General features: G+C 54.3%; 1 protein-coding gene across 1 annotated transcript in view; it reads left to right on the top strand.

Moving 5' to 3' along the window:
* The window catches only part of LOC144733746 (uncharacterized), a 77,271-nt gene extending 51,988 nt beyond the window's left edge, over positions 1–25,283 (top strand). Inside the window, exons 30-44 of the mRNA XM_078615767.1 lie at positions 234–8,143; positions 8,509–8,686; positions 10,064–10,314; positions 10,679–10,862; positions 11,960–12,179; positions 13,108–13,286; positions 15,064–15,136; positions 16,255–16,355; positions 16,893–16,924; positions 17,482–17,668; positions 18,227–18,258; positions 20,142–20,267; positions 21,914–21,956; positions 23,123–23,255; positions 24,346–25,283. Coding sequence (XP_078471893.1) covers positions 234–8,143; positions 8,509–8,686; positions 10,064–10,314; positions 10,679–10,862; positions 11,960–12,179; positions 13,108–13,286; positions 15,064–15,136; positions 16,255–16,355; positions 16,893–16,924; positions 17,482–17,668; positions 18,227–18,258; positions 20,142–20,267; positions 21,914–21,956; positions 23,123–23,255; positions 24,346–24,502 — 9,806 coding nt within the window. The 3' untranslated portion in view covers positions 24,503–25,283. The remainder of the gene's footprint in view (positions 1–233; positions 8,144–8,508; positions 8,687–10,063; positions 10,315–10,678; positions 10,863–11,959; positions 12,180–13,107; positions 13,287–15,063; positions 15,137–16,254; positions 16,356–16,892; positions 16,925–17,481; positions 17,669–18,226; positions 18,259–20,141; positions 20,268–21,913; positions 21,957–23,122; positions 23,256–24,345) is intronic.
* Positions 25,284–27,181: the final 1,898 nt, after the last annotated feature.

The raw sequence follows: 27,181 nt of genomic DNA, 5'->3' as shown, positions 1-27,181 counted from the left end.
CTATAGGGGAGGGACAGAAAGGAGTGGAGTTGGTGAGGGTAGGGAAGGGCAAGAGAACGGCAGAGGAGGTTGAGGCTTCAAGAAAGAGGAACGGAAGGGGGTTAAGGAAGGGGGGATGACACCTTCACCATCGTTATCTCAGCAAACACCCAGACGGCCTGTATCCCCACATCATCATCGCGAGCGTGATCAACCAACGAGACGGCGGTGCGTCGCTCCTTCTCACCTCACAGGCGACGTGGTCTACAACACAACGGACGGGCTGGGCGGCTGCCGTGTTGCCGTGTGCCTGCCCGACTGCTCCAGAATCTCAGCCACATCAGGCCCATGCCAGACCACCACCGCCTTTGTCACTGGGGTGGTCACCACCACGGTCGCCACCATCTTTAACACCATCGGCGCCTCGACCACGACCCTGGGGCCGGTGCCCATGCCACTCACGCGAGACCTCCCGGTTTTCACGTTCCCCCCGGACGTCCTCACGACGGAGACGCGGGCCTCCACGATGGGGGTCAGGACGACCGTCAAGGCGCTGCCCACGACGACGGCGACGACAACGCCCATCCGGACTACGACCGCTCCCATCCGGACGACGGCCGGTCCCGTCCAGACGACGACCGCTGCCTTTGCTATAACGGCAGCAACAACGGCAGCACCAGTGCAGACCACAGCCGGTCCAGGCCAGACCACAGCCGGTGCAGTTGAGACGACAGCCGGTGCAGGCCAGACGACAGCTGGTGCAGTGCAGACAACAGCAGGACCAGTGCAGACGACAGCTGGTGCAGTGCAGACAACAGCAGGACCAGTGAAGACGACAGCCGGTCCAGGCCAGACCACAGCCGGTGCAGTTGAGACGACAGCCGGTGCAGTGCAGACAACAGCTGGTGCAGGCCAGACGACAGCTGGTGCAGTGCAAACAACAGCAGGACCAGTGCAGACAACAGCTGGTGCAGTGCAGACAACAGCTGGTCCAGTGCAGACAACAGCTGGTGCAGTCACTACAACAGCAGCAACAACAGCAGGCCCAGTGGAGACGACAGCCGGTCCATTGCAGACAACAGCAGGACCAGTCCCGACAACAGCCGGTCCAGTCCCAACAACAGCATCAACAACAGCAGGCCCAGTGGAGACAACAGCCAGTCCAGTGCAGACAACAGCAGGACCAGTCCCGACAACAGCCGGTCCAGTCCAGACAACAGCAGGCCCAGTGGAGACGACAGCCGGTCCATTGCAGACAACAGCCGGTCCAGTCCAGACAACAGCAGGACCAGTGCCGACAACAGCCGGTCCAGTGCAGACAACAGCTGGTGCAGTCACTACAACAGCAGCAACAACAGCAGGCCCAGTGGAGACGACAGCCGGTCCATTGCAGACAACAGCCGGTCCAGTCCAGACAACAGCAGGACCAGTGCCGACAACAGCCGGTCCAGTGCAGACAACAGCCGGTCCATTGCAGACAACAGCAGGACCAGTCCCGACAACAGCTGGTCCAGTCCCGACAACAGCCATTCCAGTGCAGACAACAGCTGGTGCAGTCACTACAACAGCAGCAACAACAGCAGGCCCAGTGGAGACGACAGCCGGTCCATTGCAGACAACAGCAGGACCAGTCCTGACAACAGCCAGTCAAGTCCAGACAACAGCTGGTGCAGTCACTACAACAGCAGCAACAACAGCAGGCCCAGTGGAGACGACAGCCGGTCCATTGCAGACAACAGCAGGACCAGTCCTGACAACAGCCAGTCAAGTCCAGACAACAGCTGGTGCAGTCACTACAACAGCAGCAAAAACAGCAGGCCCAGTGGAGACGACAGCCGGTCCATTGCAGACAACAGCAGGACCAGTCCAGACAACAGCTGGTCCAGTGCAGACAACAGCAGGACCAGTCCCGACAACAGCCGGTCCAGTGCAGACAACAGCCGGTCCAGTGCAGACAACAGTTGGTGCAGTCACTACAACAGCAGCAACAACAGCCGGTCCAGTGCAGACAACAGCTGGTGCAGTCATTACAACAGCAGGACCAGTCCAGACAACAGCTGGTCCAGTGCAGACAACAGCTGGTGCAGTCACTACAACAGCAGCAACAACAACAGCAGGCCCAGTGGTGACAACAGCGGGTCCATTGCAGACAACAGCAGGACCAGTCCCGACAACAGCAGGACCAGTACCGACAACAGCCGGTCAAGTGCAGACAACAGCAGGACCAGTCCAGACAACAGCCGGTCAAGTGCAGACAACAGCTGGTGCAGTGACTACAACAGCATCAACAACAGCAGGCCCAGTGGAGACAACAGCGGGTCCATTGCAGACAACAGTAGGACCAGTACCGACAACAGCCGGTCAAGTGCAGACAACAGCTGGTGCAGTGCAGACAACAGCTGGTGCAGTCACTACAACAGCAGCAACAACAGCAGGCCCAGTGGAGACAACAGCGGGTCCATTGCAGACAACAGCCGGTCAAGTGCAGACAACAGCTGGTGCAGTCACTACAACAGCAGCAACAACAGCAGGCCCAGTGGTGACGACAGCCGGTCCATTGCAGACAACAGCCGGTCCAGTCCAGACAACAGCTGGTCCAGTGCCGACAACAGCTGGTGCAGTCACTACAACAGCAGCAACAACAGCAGGCCCAGTGGTGACGACAGCCAGTCCATTGCAGACAACAGCAGGACCAGTCCCGACAACAGCCGGTCCAGTCCAGACAACAGCTGCTCCAGTGCAGACAACAGCTGGTGCAGTGACTACAACAGCAGCAACAACAGCAGGCCCAGTGGAGACGACAGCTGGTCCATTGCAGACAACAGCAGCACCAGTCCAGACAACAGCTGGTCCAGTGCAAACAACAGCTGGTGCAGTGACTACAAGTTCAGCAACAACAGCAGGCCCAGTGCAGACAACAGCCGGTCCAGTGCAGTCAACAGCTGGTGCAGTCACTACAACAGCAGGCCCAGTGGAGACAACAGCCGGCCCATTGCAGACAACAGCCGGTCCAGTCCAGACAACAGCTGGTCCAGTGCAGACAACAGCTGGTGCAGTCACTACAACAGCAGCAACAACAGCAGGCCCAGTGGTGACGACACCCAGTCCATTGCAGACAACAGCAGGACCAGTCCCAACAACAGCCGGTCCAGTCCAGACAACAGCTGCTCCAGTACAGACAACAGCTGGTGAAGTCACTACAACAGCAGCAACAACAGCAGGCCCAGTGGAGACGACAGCCGGTCCATTGCAGACAACAGCAGGACCAGTCCCGACAACAGCCGGTCCAGTCCAGACAACAGCTGCTCCAGTACAGACAACAGCTGGTGAAGTCACTACAACAGCAGCAACAACAGCAGGCCCAGTGGAGACGACAGCCGGTCCATTGCAGACAACAGCAGGACCAGTCCCGACAACAGCCGGTCCAGTCCAGACAACAGCTGCTCCAGTACAGACAACAGCTGGTGCAGTCACTACAACAGCAGCAACAACAACAGCAGGACCAGTCCAGACAACAGCCGGTCAAGTCCAGACAACAGCAGGACCAGTACCGACAACAGCTGGTCCAGTGCAGACAACAGCTGGTCAAGTGCAGACAACAGCCGGTCCAGTCCCGACAACAGCTGCTCCAGTGCAGACAACAGCTGGTGCAGTCACTACAACAGCAGCAACAACAGCAGGCCCAGTGGAGACGACAGCCAGTCCATTGCAGACAACAGCAGCACCAGTCCAGACAACAGCTGGTCCAGTGCAAACAACAGCTGGTGCAGTCCCTACAACAGCAGCAACAACAGCAGGCCCAGTGGAGACGACATCTGGTCCATTGCAGACAACAGCAGGACCAGTCCCGACAACAGCCGGTCAAGTGCAGACAACAGCCGGTCAAGTGCAGACAACAGCTGGTGCAGTCACTACAACAGCAGCAACAACAGCAGGCCCAGTGGAGACAACAGCAGGTCCATTGCAGACAACAGAAGGACCAGTACCGACAACAGCCGGTCAAGTGCAGACAACAGCTGGTCCAGTGCAGACAACAGCAGGACCAGTGCAAACAACAGCTGGTGCAGTGACTACAACAGCAGCAACAACAGCAGGCCCAGTGGAGATGACAGCCGGTCCATTGCAGACAACAGCAGGACCAGTCCCGACAACAGCAGGACCAGTCCCGACAACAGCCGGTCCAGTGCAGACAACAGCTGGTGCAGTCACTACAACAGCAGCAACAACAGCAGGCCCAGTGGAGACGACAGCCGGTCCATTGCAGACAACAGCCGGTCCAGTCCCGACAACAGCCGGTCCAGTCCCGACGACAGCCGGTCCATTGCAGACAACAGCCGGTCCATTGCAGACAACAGTAGGACCAGTCCCGACAACAGCTGGTCCAGTGCAGACAACAGCCGGTCCAGTGCAAACAACAGCTGGTGCAGTGACTACAACAGCAGCAACAACAGCAGGCCCAGTGGTGACGACATTCAGTCCATTGCAGACAACAGCAGGACCAGTCCCAACAACAGCCGGTCCAGTCCAGACAACAGCTGCTCCAGTACAGACAACAGCTGGTGAAGTCACTACAACAGCAGCAACAACAACAGGCCCAGTGGAGACGACAGCCGGTCCATTGCAGACAACAGCAGGACTAGTCCCGACAACAGCCGGTCCAGTCCAGACAACAGCTGCTCCAGTACAGACAACAGCTGGTAAAGTCACTACAACAGCAGCAACAACAGCAGGCCCAGTGGAGACGACAGCCGGTCCATTGCAGACAACAGCAGGTCCAGTCCCGACAACAGCCGGTCCAGTCCAGACAACAGCTGCTCCAGTACAGACAACAGCTGGTGCAGTCACTACAACAGCAGCAACAACAGCAGGCCCAGTGGAGACAACAGCCGGCCCATTGCAGACAACAGCTGGTCCAGTCCAGACAACAGCTGCTCCAGTGCAGACAACAGCTGGTGCAGTCACTACAGCAGCAGCAACAACAACAGCAGGACCAGTCCAGACAACAGCCGGTCAAGTGCAGACAACAGCAGGACCAGTACCGACAACAGCCGGTCAAGTGCAGACAACAGCTGGTGCAGTCACTACAACAGCAGCAACAACAGCAGGCCCAGTGGAGACGACAGCCGGTCCATTGCAGACAACAGCAGCACCAGTCCAGACAACAGCTGGTCCATTGCAGACAACAGCAGGACCAGTCCCGACAACAGCCGGTCCAGTCCCGACAACAGCCGGTCCAGTCCAGACAACAGCTGCTCCAGTACAGACAACAGCTGGTGCAGTGACTACAACAGCAGCAACAACAGCAGGCCCAGTGGTGACAACAGCGGGTCCATTGCAGACAACAGCAGGACCAGTCCCGACAACAGCAGGACCAGTACCGACAACAGCCGGTCAAGTGCAGACAACAGCAGGACCAGTCCAGACAACAGCCGGTCAAGTGCAGACAACAGCTGGTGCAGTGACTACAACAGCATCAACAACAGCAGGCCCAGTGGAGACAACAGCGGGTCCATTGCAGACAACAGTAGGACCAGTACCGACAACAGCCGGTCAAGTGCAGACAACAGCTGGTGCAGTCACTACAACAGCAGCAACAACAGCAGGCCCAGTGGAGACAACAGCAGGTCCATTGCAGACAACAGCCGGACCAGTCCAGACAACAGCCGGTCAAGTGCAGACAACAGCTGGTGCAGTCACTACAACAGCAGCAACAACAGCAGGCCCAGTGGTGACGACAGCCGGTCCATTGCAGACAACAGCCGGTCCAGTCCAGACAACAGCTGGTCCAGTGCCGACAACAGCTGGTGCAGTCACTACAACAGCAGCAACAACAGCAGGCCCAGTGGTGACGACAGCCAGTCCATTGCAGACAACAGCAGGACCAGTCCCGACAACAGCTGGTCAAGTGCAGACAACAGCTGGTGCAGTCACTACAACAGCAGCAACAACAGCAGGCCCAGTGGTGACGACAGCCGGTCCATTGCAGACAACAGCAGGACCAGTCCCGACAACAGCTGGTCAAGTGCAGACAACAGCCGGTCCAGTGCAAACAACAGCTGGTGCAGTGACTACAACAGCAGCAACAACAGCAGGCCCAGTGGTGACGACAGCCGGTCCATTGCAGACAACAGCCGGTCCAGTCCAGACAACAGCTGGTCCAGTGCCGACAACAGCTGGTGCAGTCACTACAACAGCAGCAACAACAGCAGGCCCAGTGGAGACGACATCTGGTCCATTGCAGACAACAGCAGGACCAGTACCGACAACAGCCGGTCAAGTGCAGACAACAGCAGGACCAGTACCGACAACAGCCGGTCAAGTGCAGACAACAGCTGGTGCAGTCACTACAACAGCATCAACAACAGCAGGCCCAGTGGAGACGACAGCCGGTCCATTGCAGACAACAGCCGGTCCAGTCCAGACAACAGCCGGTCCAGTGCAGACAACAGCCGGTCCAGTCCCGACAACAGCCGGTCCAGTTCAGACAACAGCTGGTGCAGTCACTACAACAGCAGCAACAACAGCAGGCCCAGTGGAGACGACAGCCGGTCCAGTCCAGACAACAGCTGGTGCAGTCCAGACAACAGCTGGTGCAGTCACTACAACAGCAGCAACAACAACAGGCCCAGTGGAGACAACAGCCGGCCCATTGCAGACAACAGCCGGTCCAGTGCAGACAACAGCTGGTGCAGTCACTACAACAGCAGCAACAACAACAGCAGGACCAGTCCAGACAACAGCCGGTCAAGTGCAGACAACAGCAGGACCAGTCCCGACAACAGCCGGTCAAGTGCAGACAACAGCTGCTCCAGTGCAGACAACAGCTGGTGCAGTGACTACAACAGCAGCAACAACAGCAGGCCCAGTGGTGACAACAGCAGGCCCAGTGCAGACAACAGCTGGTCCAGTGCAGACAACAGCCGGTCCAGTGCAGACAACAGCTGGTCCAGTGCAGACAACAGCTGGTCCAGTGCAGACAACAGCTGGTCCAGTGCAGACAACAGCCGGTCCAGTGCAGACAACAGCCGGTCCAGTGCAGACAACAGCTGGTCCAGTGCAGACAACAGCTGGTCCATTGCAGACAACAGCTGGTCCATTGCAGACAACAGCTGGTCCAGTGCAGACAACAGCCGGTCCAGTGCAGACAACAGCTGGTCCAGTGCAGACAACAGCTGGTCCATTGCAGACAACAGCTGGTCCAGTGCAAACAACAGCCGGTGCAGTGCAGACAACAGCCGGTCTAGTGCAGACAACAGCCGGTCCAGTGCAGACAACAGCCGGTCCAGTGCAGACAACAGCCGGTCCAGTGCAAACAACAGCCGGTCCATTGCAGACAACAGCCGGTCCAGTGCAAACAACAGCCGGTCCATTGCAGACAACAGCCGGTCCAGTGCAAACAACAGCCGGTCCAGTGCAGACAACAGCCGGTCCATTGCAGACAACAGCCGGTCCAGTGCCGACAACAGCTGGTCCAGTGCCGACAACAGCTGGTCCATTGCAGACAACAGCTGGTCCAGTGCCGACAACAGCTGGTCCATTGCAGACAACAGCTGGTCCAGTGCTGACAACAGCTGGTCCATTGCAGACAACAGCTGGTCCAGTGCAGACAACAGCCGGTCCAGTGCAGACAACAGCTGGTCCAGTCCAGACAACAGCCGGTCCAGTGCAGACAACAGCCGGTCCAGTGCAGACAACAGCTGGTCCAGTCCAGACAACAGCCGGTCCAGTGCAGACAACAGCCGGTCCAGTGCAGACAACAGCCGGTCCATTGCAGACAACAGCCGGTCCAGTGGAGACCACAGCTGCCTCAGGACAAACTACGGTGGCAACGACAATTGCCGTCACGGCGATCCCAACGACCGCTGCCCCGATAACGACAACAGTCGCCGAACGGCAGACAACATCCGCCACGACAGCGGTGCAGACGACGGCGGCTGAGTTCGAAGCGACGTCCGCAGCGGTTACGACAACGGCCGGGCCGGTCCGCACGACAGCGGCCCCGGTCCGCACGACAGCCGCGCCGGTCGCGACCACCGAAGGCAGAATTCAGTCGACTGGTGCCCAAACCGTGGGGGCCGGACAGACCACGGCGCCAAAAGTGCCGACAGTTCTTCCGCCGACGATACCGCCCAACGACTGCCACCAGCTCAACCCTCCACGCAAGGCAAGCCGAGGGGCACAGTCAGACGCACGCAACTACGTAGATGCTAAGGGGACAGGACCCAAACGACCGTTGAGGCGCTATTGTTATTGTTTGACTTGCATCCCACTGGGATTTTTGCACACAGCGTTGGTGTACGGTATTTTTTCTGCAATATTTTGCTGTGTTTTCTTGGATTTTCTGTTTGCACTCAGTCACATATTCACTTTAAGATATTTTTGTTCATGTTTTTGTTTTTGGTTTGTTGCGGATGCACCCGATTCAAGAGCCGAATGGCTCACAGGGCTATACCTAATACATGAACTTGAACTTGAACCCACTCACACCACCCCTAACCCACCCACGCCCCCCCCCTTCGTGACGAGCAGCTGGGCGAGCAGTGGAACGAGAACGACTGCATGCTGGCGACGTGCATGGGCGACGGCTCGCAGGTCTCAATGACTAAGCGGCCGTGCGTGGTGCCCTCACCGCCCGCCTGCGAGTCGGGCCGCCCCTCGCGACGCGTCACCGACCCCGACGGCTGCTGCTACCACTGGGAGTGCGACTGTGAGTTTGGGGTAGGGGGGGCTGGGGAAGGGGGGGGCAGCAGAGGTCAACGGGGTGACAGAGAGGTCGGGCGAGACGAGGGGACCTGGAAAAATACAAAATAGGATAGTTTTCGATTTAAAGCTTTCGTGACTGCAGGGATTCATCTTCTTGGTTCTTTCGGTAAAGTCACGTAGAAGACAAGTAATAAAATAATAATAAAAATAAAACATTAAATAATAATTCTCACGACGTTTCGGCCACAACGCAAGCAGCCCTCCTCAGGTAAAGATCAGGTCTCCCTGACAGACCTGGTCTTCACCTGAGGACGGCTGCTTGCGTTGTGGCCGAAACGTCGTGAGAATTATTTTATTATGTTTTATTTTTATTATTTTATTACTTCCCTTCTACGTGACTTTACCGAAAGAACCAAGAAGATAGGATAGTTTTATTTTAGTCTACGGGTCTCTATGTATCTCTATGGGTCTCTATGCATATCTACGGGTTTCTGTATCTGCTGCTATGAATGTCCACGTGATGATGATCATGAGAAGCCGCCACAACGTTGAGCCGCTATCATCTTAGACTGATGGCCTTAATCTAAGTTGTCTTGTGGTTGTTGTTGTTTGACTTGCATCCCACTGGGATTTTTCTGCAATATGTTGCTGTCTTTTCTTGGATTTTCTGTTTGCAACATAGTCACTTTAAGATGTTTTCTTGTTCATGTTTTTGTTTTCTGTTTGTTGTGGTTGCACCCGATTCAAGAGCCGAATGGCTCACAGGGCTATAACTAATAAATAAACTTGAAACATGATGCCTTTTATAAAGGTGTCAGTTTTGTACCAGTTTAAAGGGTAAAAACCTACTACTATATTTTGCCACTGGTAAAGGAGCTCTCATAGTGTAAATGCTTACCCCGAGCTCTCAATACTCTGATAGTGCACTGTTTTTGAGTTGTACGTCTTTTTGCGTCATCTGGTCCAACACCAATGGGGACTAGGCTCTAAGGAAAGCTGTCTCGGGTGTGGACCAATAAACTTCAAGGACAGTGCATACATTATCATCATCAGAGTTGTTTCTTTTTGTTTGCATTTTGACTGCTTGTGTTGCGGTTATTGCAAACATGATGTCTTCTATAAAGGTGTCAGTTTTGTACCAGTTTAAAGGGTAAAAACCTACTACTATATTTTGCCACTGGTAAATGAGGTCTCATAGTGTTGAAACTTGAACTTGAACTTGATCTGTGATAGGCAGGTCTCACTTCGACAAAAAGAGCTACATAGCTCAGTGAGCCCTGAGCTGGTAAAATTAGAAATTGTTTCGTTCGGTCGCGTGACTCGCCAATGCGTCGCCGCTCACCTCCTCCATCCCCTCCGTCCGCACACGCGCTTCCCGCAGGCATCTGCACGGGCTTCGGCGACACGCACATGCAGACCTTCGACGGAGCGCGCTTCTCCTCGCCGGGCAACTGCTCGTACATCCTCGTGGAGGAGCGGGAGAAGCTCCACGACTTCACCATCGTCGCCGACAACTTCGACTGCGTCTCGACTCCGCTGGCCTCCTCGTGCACGCGAGGACTCGTCATCTCCTACCAGGGCAACGTCCTGCGCGCCACCATGACTTCCAGCGGCAATCCCAGCGAGCGCAAGGTGTGTGGCCTCCGGGGTGACGATGGCGGCGGCGACGGGGATAGGCCACCACGTGGTCAGGTGTCGCTTCTGCCAAAATGGCGGCTTAGTAGCAGCTCAGTGGTGGGGGGTCTTAGACCTGGTAACAAGAAGAAAAAATATAGTTCAGTTTAGTTTTATTCCCCTTCTCGCCGGCTTGTCTCGGCTTGGCAGGCCACCCTCCTACTGCGTGCCATCCGCACCCCCCCCCCCCCCCCACGGGATATGGAAGTTGCCACCCTCCCCAGCCGTCCGGCCTGCTGCTGTGGCTGTACCGTGACCTCCCTCTGTCTCCTCTCTCTCGTCTTCCTCGTCGTCTCTCTCTCTCTCTCTCACCCCCCGGCAGTTCCTGTTGAACGGAAAGACCAAGAAGGCGCCCTTCAACGAGCGCGGCTTCCAGGTGTCCACCGTCAAGACCGACGACATCATCTTCATCAAGGACCTGCGCGTCCGCGTGCAGTTCAACGGCCTCGGCTTCCTCATCGACCTGCCACGAGATGTCTTCTGGGACAACACGCAGGGACAGTGCGGTACGCGAGACGCGGAGGCGGAGACGCGGAGAGGGACCGGCAAATCCGCCCGTGGGGAGAGAAACGTGGGGGACAGAGAGGGAGAGAGAGAGAGACACACATGGGATGAGAGACGCGCCGGTGGAGACACGGGGAGGCGTAGGGAGATGCAGGAATATGCAGAGAGAGAGAGACAGGGGGAGGCGTGAGAATGCACGAGGAGGCACAGGGAGACACGGGGAGGCAGAGGGAAGGAATGTGAAGCACGGGGAGGCATGGAAAGGCGTGGAGAGACACGGGAAGGCATAGGGAGGTATGGGGAGACACAAGGAGACACGGAGAGGCAGGCGAAGGCATGGGGAGACATGGGGAGACGCAGGAAGGCATGGGAAGGCACAGGGAGGCACTGGGCGGCATGGGAAGGCGTGAGCAGGCATGGAAAGGCGTGAGCAGGCATGGGGAGGCATGGGGAGACGTGGAGAGACATGGGGAGACACGGGGAGACACGGGTAGACACGGGGAGACACGGGTAGACACGTGGAGCCACGGGGAGGCACGGGGGGACCCGGGGAGACAGATGTAGACGCAGAAACACACCGGGAGGAATGCAATCGGCACAGGAAGATCCAGGGGGGCACGGCGAGGTTGTCGTAAGACACGGGGAGCCAACGGAAGGCGTGGGAATCTCTGCAGGGTACGGGAAGGGTAGCAGAGGCAATGGGGAGAGAGACGATGAGGGCAGTGCAGCGAGTAAACATCCCTTGTACCTATTCTTAAGTTTTTTCGGTAAAGTCACGTAGGTAAAAAATTAAAATTAATGAAAGTAAAATAGAAATAAAATAAAAATAAAACCGTCACAGCACGATAGCTGTATCAAGTGATACAGCTATCGTGCTGTGACGGTTCCACCTGAAGACGGAGGCTTGTGTTGCCTCCGAAACGTCGTGATTTTTATTTTATTTTTTTATTTTACTTTTATAAATTTAGAATTTTTTACCTACGTGACTTTACCGAAAAAAACCCTAAGAATATGAATCCTTGCAGTCACGAAAGCTTCAAACCTCCCTTATACCCCCCCCCCCCACCCCTGTCTGTCACCGTCGCCACCGCGACCGCAGGCACGTGCAACAACATGCGCAAGGACGACTGTATGGGCCGCGACGGAATTCCGCGGGCGGCCGAGTGCTGCGCCGTGGTGGCGGGCGACTGGATGACGGACGACCCGACCAAGCCGCAGTGCATGCGCGTGCTGCTGCCCGCAAAGCTGAGCTGCGCCGGCGGCGCCACGCAGGCGACGACGTGCGCCGGAGCCGACGAGTGCAACGCGCTCATCCTGCAGTGAGTTGCTCGTCGGTCCCGTTTGCGTGCGGGCGCCGCGGGGATGTGGGGCTGTGAGTCTGTGGGTTTGTGGGTCTGTGGGTAAGTGGGTCTGTGAGTCTACGGGTCTGTGGGTCTGTGGCTCTGTGAGTCTATGGGTCTGTGAGTCTACGGGTCTGTGGGTTTGTGGGTCTGTGAGTCTACGGCTCTGTGAGTCTGTGGGTCTGTGGGTCTGTGAGTCTGTGAGTCTACGGGTCTGTGGGTCTGTGAGTCTACGGGTCTGTGGGTCTGTGGGTCTGTGAGTCTATGGGTCTGTGAGTCTACGGGTCTGTGAGTCTACGGGTCTGTGGGTCTGTGAGTCTACGGGTCTGTGGGTCTGTGGGTCTGTAGTTCTGTGGGTCTGTGGGTCTGTGGGTCTGTGGCTCTGTGAGTCTATGGGTCTGTGGGTCTACGGGTCTGTGAGTCTACGGATCTGTGGGTCTGTGAGTCTACGGGTCTGTGGGTCTGTGGGTCTGTAGGTCTGTGGGTCTGTGGGTCTACGGGTCTGTGGGTCTGTGGGTCTGTGGGTCTGTGAGTCTGTGGCTCTGTGAGTCTATGGGTCTGTGGGTCTACGGGTCTGTGAGTCTACGGGTCTGTGGGTCTGTGGCTCTGTGAGTCTACGGGTCTGTGGGTCTGTGGGTCTGTGAGTCTATGGGTCTGTTAGTCTATGGGTCTGTGAGTCTATGGGTCTGTGGGTGTATGGGTCTGTGAGTATATGGGTCTGTGAGTTTATGGGTTTCTGAGTCTATAGGTCTGTGAGTCTATGGGTATGTGGGTCTGTGAGTCTATGGGTGTCTGAGTCTATGTGTCTTTGAGTCTACGGGTCTGTTAGTCTACGGGTCTGTGAGTCTATGCTGTCTCTGAGTCTACGGGTCTCTGACTACGGATCTCTCCCCCCCATTGACCGCAGGACGTTCCAGTCATGCTCCGCTGTGGTGGACCTGTCGGGCTACTTGGAGGGCTGCAAGAGCGACCACTGCAAGCCACGCACAGAGGCCCTGGACTGCGCCGGGGCCCAGCTCGCCGCGGCCGAGTGCGGCCGCGCCGGAGTGTGCGTCAACTGGCGCCCTCTCGTCCCCGACAAGTGCCGTGAGTTCGCCGCGCCGGCCGTCGCGACGTCTCCCAGTGCAACGCGTCCGCCGGCATGCAGCGTGGAGCGTTGGCGCCTTCCGTGTGAAGCGTGGAGTACGAAGCAGAGGTCGCAAACGGGTTTTGATTCCTTACCCGTACCCGTACCCGGCCGCCAGGGTCACAATCGGGTACCCGTACCCTACCCTACCCGATACCCGGCTACCCGTACCCGGCCGGGTATCGTGTAGGGTACGGGTATCGGGTACCCGATTGCGACCTCTGGGATGAAGCCGTGTTGCAGGCGTGGGTGGGTTGATCTAGGAACTTGAATTGTGAGAAGAGACAAGACGTTGGGAAATGAGTGACAAACGGTGACTCACCAGTGACTCACGGCCTACCCGTACCCGGACCCGGCCGCACCAGGGTCGCAAATGGGTACCCGTACCCGTACCGAGGCGTTGAGTGTGACGCATCCGATGCAGAGCCTCCGCCGACCTCGCACGCATTAATGTGTGGTACGCCAGAGTCAATCAGCCATGGTGGGGTGTAAAGTGTGGGAACTCTCACCTCTTCCAGAGATGTGCTGGCCAGCGTGGAAGAGTAGGCCAAATACCCTTCGAGAGCAGCCCCCATCTCGTGGAAACGCTTGTGGTAGCGGTGGTATCAGCGGGCAAGGGTTGTGCCGAGACCGTGTGTGTGTGTGTGTGTGCGTGTGTGTGTGTAGTTGGCATGGGGAGCGGTAGTGTAGTGGTTAGCACGCTGCACTACGAACCTGGCGACCCGGGTTCGATTCCCGCTCACGGCAAAAACACCAGTGACGATTATCTGAACCGGTCCTGGGCCTCCCCTAGGTCGACTCAGCCTCAAATGAGTACCTGGTGTGATGTGTAAACATCGCCACTAGGGAGACAAAGGCGGTCGGGCGTGGCGCTGGCCACCCACCCCCTCGTGTACCGTTCCGGCCTTCATTAGGTGCTTGCTAACAGCACTTGCCCCTACAGTCTGTTAAGGCTATATGGGGGATCTTTGTTATCTTTGTAGTTGGCATGGTAGGGGGGCACCGGTGGGGCATAGGTCAGTAGTCATCTCAGTCAATCGACCCGTGGCACCTGCTGGGTCTGCCCCGTGACCTCCTCCTGCACCTAGCCTGGCACAGTGGGGGGCACAGGTGGTGCATCGGTCAGTAGTCATCTCAGTCAGTCGACCCGTGGCACCTGCTGGGTCTGCCCCATGACCTCCTCCTGCACCTAGCCTGGCACAGTGGGGGGCACAGGTGGTGCATCGGTCAGTAGTCATCTCAGTCAGTCGACCCGTGGCACCTGCTGGGTCTGCCCCGTGACTTCCTGCCAGCGGGCGTTCAACACATCACGTGGCCTCAAGGTGCACCTAGTCTGGCACAGGCGTCGCGGTAATATCACCACCACTTCATGGCGAATGGCGGTTGTTGTTGTTGTTGTGTGTGTAGTGTAGCGGTTAGCGCACTGCGCTATGAACCTGGCGACCTGAGTTCGATTCCTGCTCATGACCAATACCGGTGACGATTATCTGAATTGGTCTTGGGCCTTCCAAAGGTCTACTCAGCCTCAAATGAGTACCTGGTGCGGTGTGTACAAACATCGCCATTAGGGAGACAAAGGCGGCCGGGCGTGGTGCTGGCCACCCACCCCCTCGTGTGCCGTGCCGGCCTTCATAGGTGCTACTCGCTAACGAGTAGCACCTATCAACGAGTAGCACTTGCCCGAACAGTCTGTTAAGGTTTTATGGGGGATCTTTGTCTTTGTCTTTGTGTGTGCAGCGTATACATGCCCTGGGAACATGGTGTACAAGTACTGCGAAACAAAGGCTACACCTGTGTGTGGCCTGGACAGGTAAGGCAGTCTCCATGTGGGCGAGTGAGTGTCTGTGTGTGTGTCCGTGTATGTCTGCGTTGGCTGGGTCACGCAGCCCGCATGCCCAGCTGCCGCATGCCAAAAGTGGCTTCGAGTTTGGCCGCATAGAAGGGGGCTGATGCGGTACGAGAGGACGTAGAGCCGAGTGGACTTGCCCATGACCGGTACCAGCGGTGTCAAGATCAGCCTCTATGGAGGAGGAGGCTCGTGAAGGACGCTGTTGCTGATCTTGGGCAGTTGGAGGCAGTCGACCTCCAGCAACAACGGAGGGCAGAGGAGCGACGCTCACAATAACGAGCGGAGCGCCGGGTGGCTAAAATGCAGCAATTTGGCAAAGTAGGGGATACAGCTGGTGCATCTTCCATTCATCTCAGCCAGACAACCCATGGCACAGGTGGTGAATCGGTCATTCATCTCAGTCGGTCGACCCCGTGGCACCACCTGGGTCTGTCCCGTGACCTCCTCCTGCACCTAGCCTGGCATAGGTGGTGCATCGGCCAGTCATCTCAGTCGGTCAATTCGTGGCACCTGTGCCTGGCATGGGCGCCGTGCTGACGTCACCATCACTTTCGTGGCAAATGGCGGGGCATTGATGTTGGCATCCGGCGTCTGTGTGTGTGTGTGGGGAGTGGTAGTGTAGCGGTTAGCGCGCTGCACTACGAACCTGGCGACCCGGGTCTGATTCCCGCTCACGGCAAACACCAGTGACGATTATCTGAACCGGTCCCGGGCCTCCCCTAGGTCGACTCAGCCTCAAATGAGTACCTGGTGCGGTGTGTAAACATCGCTGCTAGGGAGACAAAGGTGGTCGGGCGTGGTGCTGGCCACCCACCCCCTTGTGTACCGTTCCGGCCTTCATAGGTGCTCCCTAACAGCACTTGCCCCTACAGTCTGTTAAGGCTATACGGGGGATCGTTATCTCCGTCATCTCGGTCAACCCACCCTACCTGGGCCTGCCCCCCCCGTGACCTCCTGCCGCGAGCCTTTCGGCACTTTCACGCGGCGGCCTCAAAGTGCGATCCTGTGCCTTGCACGGGCGGCGCTGCCGTCGTATGTCGGCGCGCTCTTGACGCGGCTGTACCGGTCCGTCCATTCAGAATCGATGCATCGAACCTGTGGAAGGGAGAGGGCTGCTACTGCGGGGACGGACAGCAGCTGCTGCAGGCCGGATCCTCCACCTGCGTGACCACGTGTCCAGGTAACGCGGGCACGCGGCAAAGGTGTAGCCTGTGGCCTCAGACTATCGGGGCAAGTGTGCTGTTAGTTGCGGCCGACACTGGCACACGAGTGGGTCGGTGGCCAGCACCACGCCTGGTCACCTTTGTCTCCCCAGTGGCGATGTTTACTACATACCACACCAGGTACTCGTATGAGGCTGAGTCGACCTAGGGGAGGCCCAGGACCAGTTCAGATAATCGCTGTCGCTGGTGTTAGCCGTGAACGGGAATCAAATTCGGGTTTCCGTGTTCATAGCGCAGCGTAGCGCTAACCGCTACCACTCCCGCTCCCCATAATTCATACAAACACATACGCACACGCACGAATGCATACACACACACAAGTACATTTGTCCTTCCACCCGCACCTCCGATTAGCACGGTTGGCTACCTAGAGTGCAAAGCAGTTCAACATACATACACACAACTATGGACACACGCACACATCCATACACTCACCCACGTGCCACGTGAGATCCTGGTTGTGACCTCCGCGCTCTGTGCGTGTTTTTTCGCAGAGTGTTGGTCAGACAGCGGTGAACCGAAATACGTGAGTACCTCTTCGTACCACCACCGCTAATACACGCCATGCCGCCCCCCCCCCCCATCTACTTAAACCTTTCCCATGGACGTTTCGTGCACGTCTTTGGCCTTCCCTCCGAATCAATATCTGATGATCGGTTTTTCCAAAGTGGGGCAGTGCCACTGCCCGCGACGTTTTGCCAATCCGCGAGCACCTCCGGAAACGCATATCGCTTGTCGCGAATGACGAGGCTAAATCCTCGCACCTGACTACGCATACATTGACTGGCCGACTGGCTGGCTGATGATTGGCTGATTGGCCGAGCGACTGGCCGGCCTGCTCGCTTACGATTGGCTGACTGGCCAAGCGACCGGCCGGCCGGCTGGCTTACGATTGGCTGACTGGCCGAGCGACCGGCCGGCCGGCTGGCTTACGATTGGCTGACTGGCTGAGCGACCGACCGGCCGACTGGCTTACGATTGGCTGACTGGCTGAGCGACCGGCCGGCTGGCTGGCTTACGATTGGCTGACTGGCTGAGCGACCGACTGGACGGCTTGGCTGACGATTGGTTGACTCGGCGCAGGTCGGAGACCAATGGAAGGAGGGCTGCGAAGAGTGCGAGTGCCTGGAGGGAGGCAACGTGGAGCGCACGGCGCTGCCCTGCAAGCTGCCCACTGTCACCTGCCCTATCGGGGTCAACCTGGTCCCAGCGCCCACCCCCGTCACGGAGGACATCATCACCACCACATGCTGCCCCCGCGTGGAGTGCGGTGAGGAGCGCGGCCGTGAGGGGTCACGGGCAGGGAGTTCACGGGAGGGGGTCATGGGAGAGGGTCACGGGAGAGATTCAGGGGAGAGGTCACGGGAGAGGTCATGGAAGAGGTCATGGGAGCGGGTCATGGGAGAGATTCAGGGGAGAGGTCACGGGAGAGGTCACGGGAGAGTGTCACAGACGAGGTCATGGGTGCGGGTCACGGGAGAGAGTTACAGGAGAGGTTCATGGGAGTGGGTCACGGGATAGGGTCACGGGAGAGGTCATTGCATCGGGTCACGCACGAGAGAGAGTCACAGGAGAGGGCCATAGAAAAGGTCATGGGAGAGGTCGTGGGACAGGGTCACGGGACAGGGTCATGGGGAGAGATTGTTGTCTTTATGCCCACCCGACATACACAACAAGAGTCACGGGAGCTGGTCACGGGAGAGAGTCACAGGAGAGGTTCATGGGCTAGGGTCACGGGAGAGGTCATGGGAGTGGGTCATGGAAGAGAAGCGCCGTCGTTCCGTACCGCGGGTTTTGACCGAGCTCTGTTGCTGTTCTTCTCTTTCAGCTGCCTGCAGACACAGCGGCTCCGTCTATCAGGTGAGCTCGCGACGCCCATCACGCGATGCCTCGCTGACCAGAGGCGGGGCGGTGGCGGTGGCGACCGCCCTGAGCCGCAGGTCCTGGGTTCGATCCCGACCCAACTGCTGTATATTTGGAGTTCGCGTCTCTCTCTCGCTCTCCCTGTGGTGGCGTGGATTTTTATCCACATTTAGAATCAGCATCACCGTGCGTTGAGAGTATTCGACTGCCGTGAATGTCCACATCATGATAATGATGCTGACAAGCCTCATGATTTACATCATGAGACCTACTTTGCCAGTAGCAAAATATAATAGGTTTTTTACCCTTTTATCTGGCAACAAAACTGACACCTTTTTACAAGGGATCATGTTTGCATTAACCACAATACCTGCGGTCAAAATGCAAACAACAAAAACAGCACTCTGATAATGTATGCATTGTCTTTGAAATTGATTGGTCCACACCCGAGACAGCTTCTTCTTTTTAGAGCCCAGTCTCATATGGTGTTCGACCAGATGACGCCTTTTAGCGTCATCAGATGACCGCAGGTATTGTGGTTAATGCAAACATGATCCCTTGTAAACGGGTGTCAGTTTTGTTGCCAGATAAAAGGGTAAAAAACCTATTATCATCATGATCGCTTCTAGAAAGAGTGACATAGGTCAATAGTGTCCTTAGCACCTGGCAGCAATAAGCAAAACGAGTTTAAGCGCGTTTGGCAACGTGCAGTGGTGCTAAAGAAGTTCAACGTACACACAACCTATTATACACTACACTATACACTACTATACACTATAGTATACACTACACTATACACTACACTAGTATACACTACACTATACAATACTATACACTACTCTATTATACACTACACTATACACTACACTATACACTACACTATACACTATAGTATACACTACACTATACACTACACTAGTATAAACTACACTACTGTACACTGCACTACTATACACTACACTACTATACACTATACACTACACGACTGTACACTGCACTACTATACATTGCACTACTATACACTACACTACTATACACTACACTATTATACGCTACTATACACTACACTATTATACACGACTCTACTATACACTACACTACAGTACACTACTATACACTACACTATTAAACACTACACTACTACACACTATTTCCCACACCACTATACTACATTGAGAACTGCTGTTTGTTGCTGTTGTTGTTGTTGTGTATTAGTTTGTTGTCCTGCACTGGCTCAGCCATGGTCGCCTTACGCGCGTGCGTACGCACGGTGGTGCAAAAAAGAAACTTCCGGTAAATCGCGATTTAAAGCTTTCGTGACTGCAGGGATTCATCTTCTTGGTTCTTTCGGTAAAGTCACGTAGAAGGGAGATAATAAAATAATAAAAATAAAACATAATAAAATACAATTCTCACAGAGGGATATAATAAAATAATAAAAATAAAACATAATAAAATACAATTCTCACAAAGGGAAATAATAAAATAATACAAATTTCACATTATAAAATACAATTCTCTCAAAGGGAAATAATTAAATAATTAAAATACAACATTATAAAATACTATTCTCACAAAGGGAGATAATAAAATATTAAAAATAAAACATAATAAAATACAATTCTCACGACGTTTCCGGCCACAACGCAAGCAGCCCGTCCTCAGGTGAAGAACAGGTCTGTCGGAAAGACAGCGTCTGAATGAACACCGCCAAGCTTGGCAGCGTATATTTTAAAGCTGGGTTAGGGGGGGGGGAAGAGCGCCTTGACAAAGGAAATTGCATATCAACAGCATATCAACAGAAGAATTCCGGTAAATGGACGCGTTCCGCACGTGCAAACCAACCAACCGCTGCCGTGAATGCCGGCGTTTGCGCGCAGGTCGGCGACACATGGACAGACAACAACGACATGTGCCTGCGTTTCTCCTGCACCGCCGTCAGCGGCTCGGCCGCCATTGTGGAAAAGATGATCACCTGCGCGCCATTCGACTTCAGCAAGTGCAAGGTGCGTTCGGTAGGCCTCGGCAAGGTTAGGTAATTGTACCCTTTTTACCGGGTAAAAGGGTAAAGGTAAAGGGTAAAGGTGTTGACATGCCAAGGGGTAAGGGTAAAAGGGTAGGGTAAAAGGTAGGCTCGTTGCTTTTTACCTTTTACCTTACCTGCTAAAGGGTAAAAGGTAGGGTAGAGTGATTGTATTGTGGTAAGGTAAAAGGTAGGGTAAAGGTAGGCTCGTTGTTTTTACACTTTTACCTTACCTGCTAAAGGGTAAAAGGTAGGGTAGAGTGATTGTATTGTGGTAAGGTAAAAGGTAGGTTTAAGGTAGGCTCGTTGCTTTTTACCTTTTACCTTACCTGCTAAAGGGTAAGAGGTAGGGTAGAGTGATTGTATTGTGGTAAGGTAAAAGGTAGGGTAAAGGTAGGCTCGTTGTTTTTACACTTTTACCTTACCTTGCCGAGGCCTAGCGTTCGGGGAGGAACGCCTCGCGCGTAAAATCTCGACTTGAAGCTTTCGTCCATGATAAGAGGTCTTTTGGGGTTAGCGTAAATATATAAATGTGTCGTTAAAACCCGCCACCACCCGAGATGGCCAACGAGTAAGGGTTGTCACGTAAACAGAACGTGGCGAATTCGTCACTAGTACAGCACTAGTGTATAGTGTAGTGCATAGTAGTGTATAGTGTAGGGTATAGTAGTGTAAAGTGTAGTGTATAGTGTAGTGTATAGTGTAGTGTATAGTGGAGTGTATAGTAGTAGTGTATAGTGTAGTGTATAGTAGTGTATAGTGTAGTGTATAGTAGTAGTGTATAGTGGAGTGTATAGTAGTAGTGTATAGTGTAGTGTAGTATATAGTGTATGGTAGTGTATAGTAGTGTAGTGTATAGTGTAGTGTATAGTGTAGTGTATAGTGTATGGTAGTGTATAGTAGTGTAGTGTATAGTGTAGTATACTAGTACAGCACACCGGTGTGTTGTAGAGCCAAGCCACGACATTTACAACCAGCTTCATCAGGCGACGGCCAGCTTTCGTTCACCGCGGGAATTCACATTCTTGGGGTCTTTCGGTAAAGTCACGTAGATAGCTTCAAAGAAAATAACTAACAAAAACATGACATTTCGATCGCAATGCAAGCAGTCCTCATCAAGAAAGCAGAGGTCGCAAAGGGGTTTTGATTCCTTACCCGTACCCGTACCCGGCCGCACCAGGGTCGCAAACGGGTACCCTACCAGATACCTGGCTGGGTACGGCTAGCCGGGTACGGGTAGGGTACTGGTATCGGGTACTCGATTGCGACCTCTGGGATGAAGCCAAGTTGCAGGCGCGGGTGGGTTGATTCTAGGATCTTGAATTGTGAGAAGAGACAAGACGTTGGGAAATGAGTGACAAACGGTTACTCACCAGTGACTCACGGCCTTCTCACTCATTGGTTGGGGTGAGTCACGTGCGGCTACCCGTACCCGTACCCGGCCGCACCAGGGTCGCAAATGGCTACCCGTACCCGGCCGGGTATGGGTAGCCGGGTATCGGGTAGGGTACGGGTATCGGGTACCCGATTGCGACCTCTGCAGGAAAGGCAGGGGGGGTGGTTAGCTTCTAAAGTCAAACTGTTTGTTCTGTGTGCGATTCGCGCTGTTTGGCTTTGTCTTCCTACCAGTCGGACCCCATCTACGATGACTTTGGATGCTGTCCTCTGTCGTGTAAGTTTTTGTACTTTGCATGCATACAGGGTGTCCCACTACACTATACACTATTATATACACTATACACTACTATATACACTACACACTACTATATACACTACACTATACACTACTATATACACTATACACTACTATATACACTACACTACACACTATGCACTACTACATACACAACACTATACACTACTATATATGAACACTACACTATACACTACTATATACACTACACTATACACTACACTAGTATACACAACACCATACACTATACTACACAAAACAAATATAAATGAGATATTTTGCCCTACGATTGCAGACTCATGTAGACACACACACACACTCTTTTATATATATATACGTTCATATTTTTAGTGACTTTGCTCACCCTCTTGGCCATCGGCGTTTGTCGTCGCAAACGTCGCTAACCCCTGGCAGCTCATCGGATTCCTGCTCCGGGAGAAACGATGCGTTGAGATTGAATCAGCAGACGGGGCCGATGATGATGATGCGGTTGATGCTCCTGATGATGATGATGATGCTGCTGCTGATGATGATGATGAGGAGGATTCTGCTGCTGTTGATTTTGCTGTGTGATGATGATCCTGCTGATGATCCTGCTGATGATTCTGCTGCTGATGATGATTCTGCTGATGATGATTCTGCTGCTGCTGCTGATGATTCTGCTGCTGATGATGATGATTCTGCTGCTGTTGATGATGCTGCTGCTGATGATGATGATTCTGCTGCTGTTGATGATGCTGCTGCTGATGATGATGATGATTCTGCTGCTGCTGCTGATGATAATTCTGCTGCTGATGAAGATTCTGCTGCTGATGATGATGATGAAGATTCTGCTGCTGTTGATTTTGCTGTGTGATGATGATCCTGCTGATGATTATTCTGCTGCTGCTGCTGATGATGATGATTTTGCTGCTGCTGATGAGGATGATTCTGCTGCTGATGATTCTGCTGCTGATGATGATGATGATGATTCTGCTGCTGACGATGATGCTGCTCCTACTTCTGCTGCTGCTAATGTTGCTGCTGCTGCTGCTGCTGATGATCCTGCTGCTGCTAATGTTGCTGCTGCTGCTGATGATGATGATGATCCTGCTGCTGCTGCTGCTGCTGCTTCTGATGATGATGTTGCTACTCATGCCGCGCAGGTGAGAAAGACCCGGATGCGTCCATCACCAAGTGCGAGGTGCTGACGTCCTTGGAGAAGATCCAGGTGGATAGCTGCGTGTCCGACGACATCACCCTGAGCCAGTGCAGCGGAATGTGCCTCTCCCTGTCCCGGTAAGCCAATGATGGTGGTGATGATGATGATGTTGATGGTGGTGATGATGATGATGATGATGTTGATGGTGGTGGTGGTGGTGGTGATGTGGTGATGGTCGTGGTGATGGTGGTGGTGGTGGTGATGATGGTGATGATGATGAAGGTGATGATAATGATGGTGGTGGTGATGATGGTGGTGATGATGGTGGTGATGATGGTGGTGGTGATGATGGTGGTGGTGGTGGTGGTGGTGATGATGGTGGTGATGGTGGTGGTGATGATGGTGGTGATGGTGGTGGTGATGATGGTGGTGATGATGGTGGTGGTGATGGTCGTGGTGATGGTGATCGTGGTGATGGTGGTGGTGGTGATGGTCGTGGTGATGGTGGTGATGGTCGTGGTGATGGTGGTGATGGTGATGATGGTGGTGGTGGTACCCGCTGGCTCTGTCAGCTCGAAGGCGGCACAGCAGCATAGTGTGTGGATTAATCTCCATCTGTTCCATCTCACTCCCTTCTACCCCGTGTGTGGACTAATCTCCATCTGTTCCATCTCACTCCCTTCTACCCCGTGTGTGGACTAATCTCCATCTGTTCCATCTCACTCCCTTCTACCCCGTGTGTGGAATAATCTCCATCTGTTCCATCTCACTCCCTTCTACCAGCGTGTGTGGACTAATCTCCATCTGTTCCATCTCACTCACGTCTACCCGTGTGTGGACTAATCTCCATCTGTTCCATCTCACTCTCTTCTACCCCGTGTGTGGACTAATCTCCATCTGTTCCATCTCACTCCCTTCTACACCGTGTGTGGACTAATCTCCATCTCTTCCATCTCACTCCCTTCTACACCGTGTGTGGACTAATCTCCATCTGTTCCATCTCACCCCCTTCTACCAGCGTGTGCGGACTAATCTCCATCTGTTCCATCTCACCCCCTTCTACCCGTGTGCGGACTAATCTCGATTACGACTCCTTCACGAGATCGGCCATTTGAGGTCCATCTGTGGCCAAGCGCTGTCTACGCGCGGACGCGGCGACCCGCGACTGCTTCTGAGCCGTGTCCCCCCCTGCCTCCCACCCGCCCCCCCGGCACGCTTTGCCCACAGGCTGAACTACCATACGGGCGGCATCGCCCACGAGTGCAAGTGTTGCCAGGAGACGGTGACGGAGCAGCGGTACGTTCCGCTGCGGTGCACCAACGGCACCATCCTGGAGTACTCCTACAAGTACATCCGCGAGTGCAACTGCGAGTCCTGCCAATGAACGCCGGCCCGCAACGACAACAACGACGACAACGACGACGACAACGACACCCCCACACCGCCCCCGCCCCCCACTCACCCCTCCGTTCCTCCTTACCGCCCCCCTCCACGCCCGCCACCTTCCTTCGCCACGCCGCGGTGACCCCCGTGATATACACCGAAACCCGCCGCGTCCACCCCCTAAGCGGGCCAACAAACCGAGAGTTGCCGGATACGACGACCGACCGGCCGGCCGGCAACGGTGGTGGGCCACTTCTCCGCGGCGTGCTTGCCGCTTGCCTTTGCCGATTTGCTTGACGATGTCACGCCGATTGCCGCATCCCCAACCGTGACGTTTTTGCCCAGTGCCGCGCCGCACCACACACGCTAACGCGCGAACACACACGCACAACAACAACAGCCGCCATTCGCCACTGAGTGGCGGTGACGTCACCGCCGCGCTTGTGCCAGGCTATGTGCACTTTAAAGCGACACTCAGACGCGCACGCACGCACGCAACACTCGCGACGCTTACAATCTGGAGAGCGTCGGTTCCGCCGCAGCGTTTCCCGCCAGGCCATGCCCGGCAGGCAACAATGTCCCGACGTTTCGGCGACAGGGCGAGCGGGGTATGAGTGGAAAACAAAGTATTGCTGTCGTATCATTCGGAAGGAAAGAGAAAATTAAGCATAAAGATCGCTCTCTTGGTTGGCTCCGTCGATGTGCGCGGACTTGGGCACTTTTACGCTTTGTGGCGCCTCTTTTTTGGTTTCCTCTCGCACACATCCGCCGGTTTCTCTCGTTCGGGGGGGGGGGGGGCCCGAACTGTACATTTGCCGTGGGGGTGGCGGCGTTGGGGAGGGGGGGAGAAGAATATCGGGAACTCCGAATAAAAGTTTACGTTTCACCGCTTGCGGAGAAGACTTGAGTCCCCTTGATCGCCGCGTCCGTGCGTCGGAGATGTCAACTTACCGCGCCTGGTACGCAGGGATATCGTTGCCAACTCGCACGACGCCTGAGTTTTGCGTGTCTTTCTCTGTATCTCTCATCGTGGTCACGTGGATTTTTCTCTGTGGGATCCTCCGTTTGTTTTTGTTCCCCTCCCCCATCCGAATTTAGAATCGACGCAAAGCCTTTAGAGTTATGTGGCTGCCGCTATAAATGGCGGTGGTGATGGTGGTGGTGGTGATGATGATGGTGGTGGTGGTGGTGATGATGGTGGTGGTGGTGATGGTGATGGTGGTGATGATGGTGGTGATGATGGTGGTGATGATGGTAGTGGTGGTGATGATGATGGTGGTGATGATGGTGGTGATGATGATGATGATGGTGGTGGTGGTGGTTGGTGGTGGTTGGTGGTGGTGGTGATAAGCCACTTCGTCGGGCTATCATGTGTGATGCCCAGGTCGCTTATGTAAAAATAGCTCTGTAGCTCAGTGGACCTTAAGTGTTAAAATAAAATAAATAGCTTTAAAACTAGTTAACATCTCCTAGCCACTGCTGAATCCCTTCGTATTGTGTATTTAACATCATAACCTTGGCCGGCCGAAAGAGGCTAATCTATTTAATCAATTCATTTAACTTGATTTGAAGCTTTCGTGACTGCAGGAATTATACTATTTGGTTCTTTCGGTAAAGTCACGTAGGTATAAAATAAAATGAATCACGACGTTTTGGGCGCAACACAAGCGTCCATCATCAGGTGGGAAAGCCAAGCCTCGAATCAAGATTTGCAGGAATTTCTCTTTGGTCACGTAGAAAGAAATCAAATTCAATAATAACGAACTGTATAATAATGTATTTAATTTGATTTATTTCTACGTGACTTTACCGAAGGAACCAAAGAGTAAAAAAAAAAATAGCTTCGTTTCTTTTTTATTGTAGAATACGCAACACGGACACACAAACACAACATTGGATATACATGTATATAACTCATCTTCTTGGTTCTTTCGGTAAAGTCACGTAGAAGGGAAATAATAAAATAATTAAAATAAAACATAATAAAATACAATTCTCACGACGTTTCGGCCACAACTATTATTCTCCTCGGTAAAGCCCACTACTGAGCTGAATAGCTCTTTTTTCAGAACCAGAATCATTATTTGTACTGGAGGATTCCTATGAGCCCTGAAGCTCTTTTACACAGATGTCCACGAAGCAAGCTGGCCGCAAACGATATCTCAACGAAGTGGCTTCTCGGGTAGAAATGTACAGCAGCCAAAATACTCTGAATGCACGTTGGTTCTCAATGTGGAGCGAAAAAACCGGAGAGCCCGGAGACAAATCCACGCAATCACGGGGAGAGAGACACTCAAACTCCAAACCATACAATACGCATCAAGTCGGGATCGAACCCACGACCGCCTGCATGCCAGGAGAGGCAATTACATCTGCTAGCCACCGCGGCATCCACAACCGGACTGCACACGCCTGTCCACTCTGTCAATCACCGCCGCACCGCCTGACTATGAATAGAAGCCCAATTGAAGACTTCACCCCAGACCTGACCTTTACGCACCCAGCCACGAACGACATCCATGACCACGGGGGATAGATATAATAGCAGCAGCGGCAGTGACGGGAGCGTCATCGTCATCATCGTCATCAGCGGGGCAGGACTTTAGGGCAGTTACCTCATTTCAGAAGGACCTTTGAGACCAATTAAAGTTGCGGAGCGACGGGTCGCCTCGTCATTGAA

Source organism: Lampetra planeri, chromosome 48 (assembly GCF_965212315.1).
Source record: "Lampetra planeri chromosome 48, kcLamPlan1.2.h2, whole genome shotgun sequence".
NCBI classification, from domain to species: domain Eukaryota; kingdom Metazoa; phylum Chordata; class Hyperoartia; order Petromyzontiformes; family Petromyzontidae; genus Lampetra; species Lampetra planeri.
This window is presented reverse-complemented; position numbering and strand designations above follow the sequence as displayed.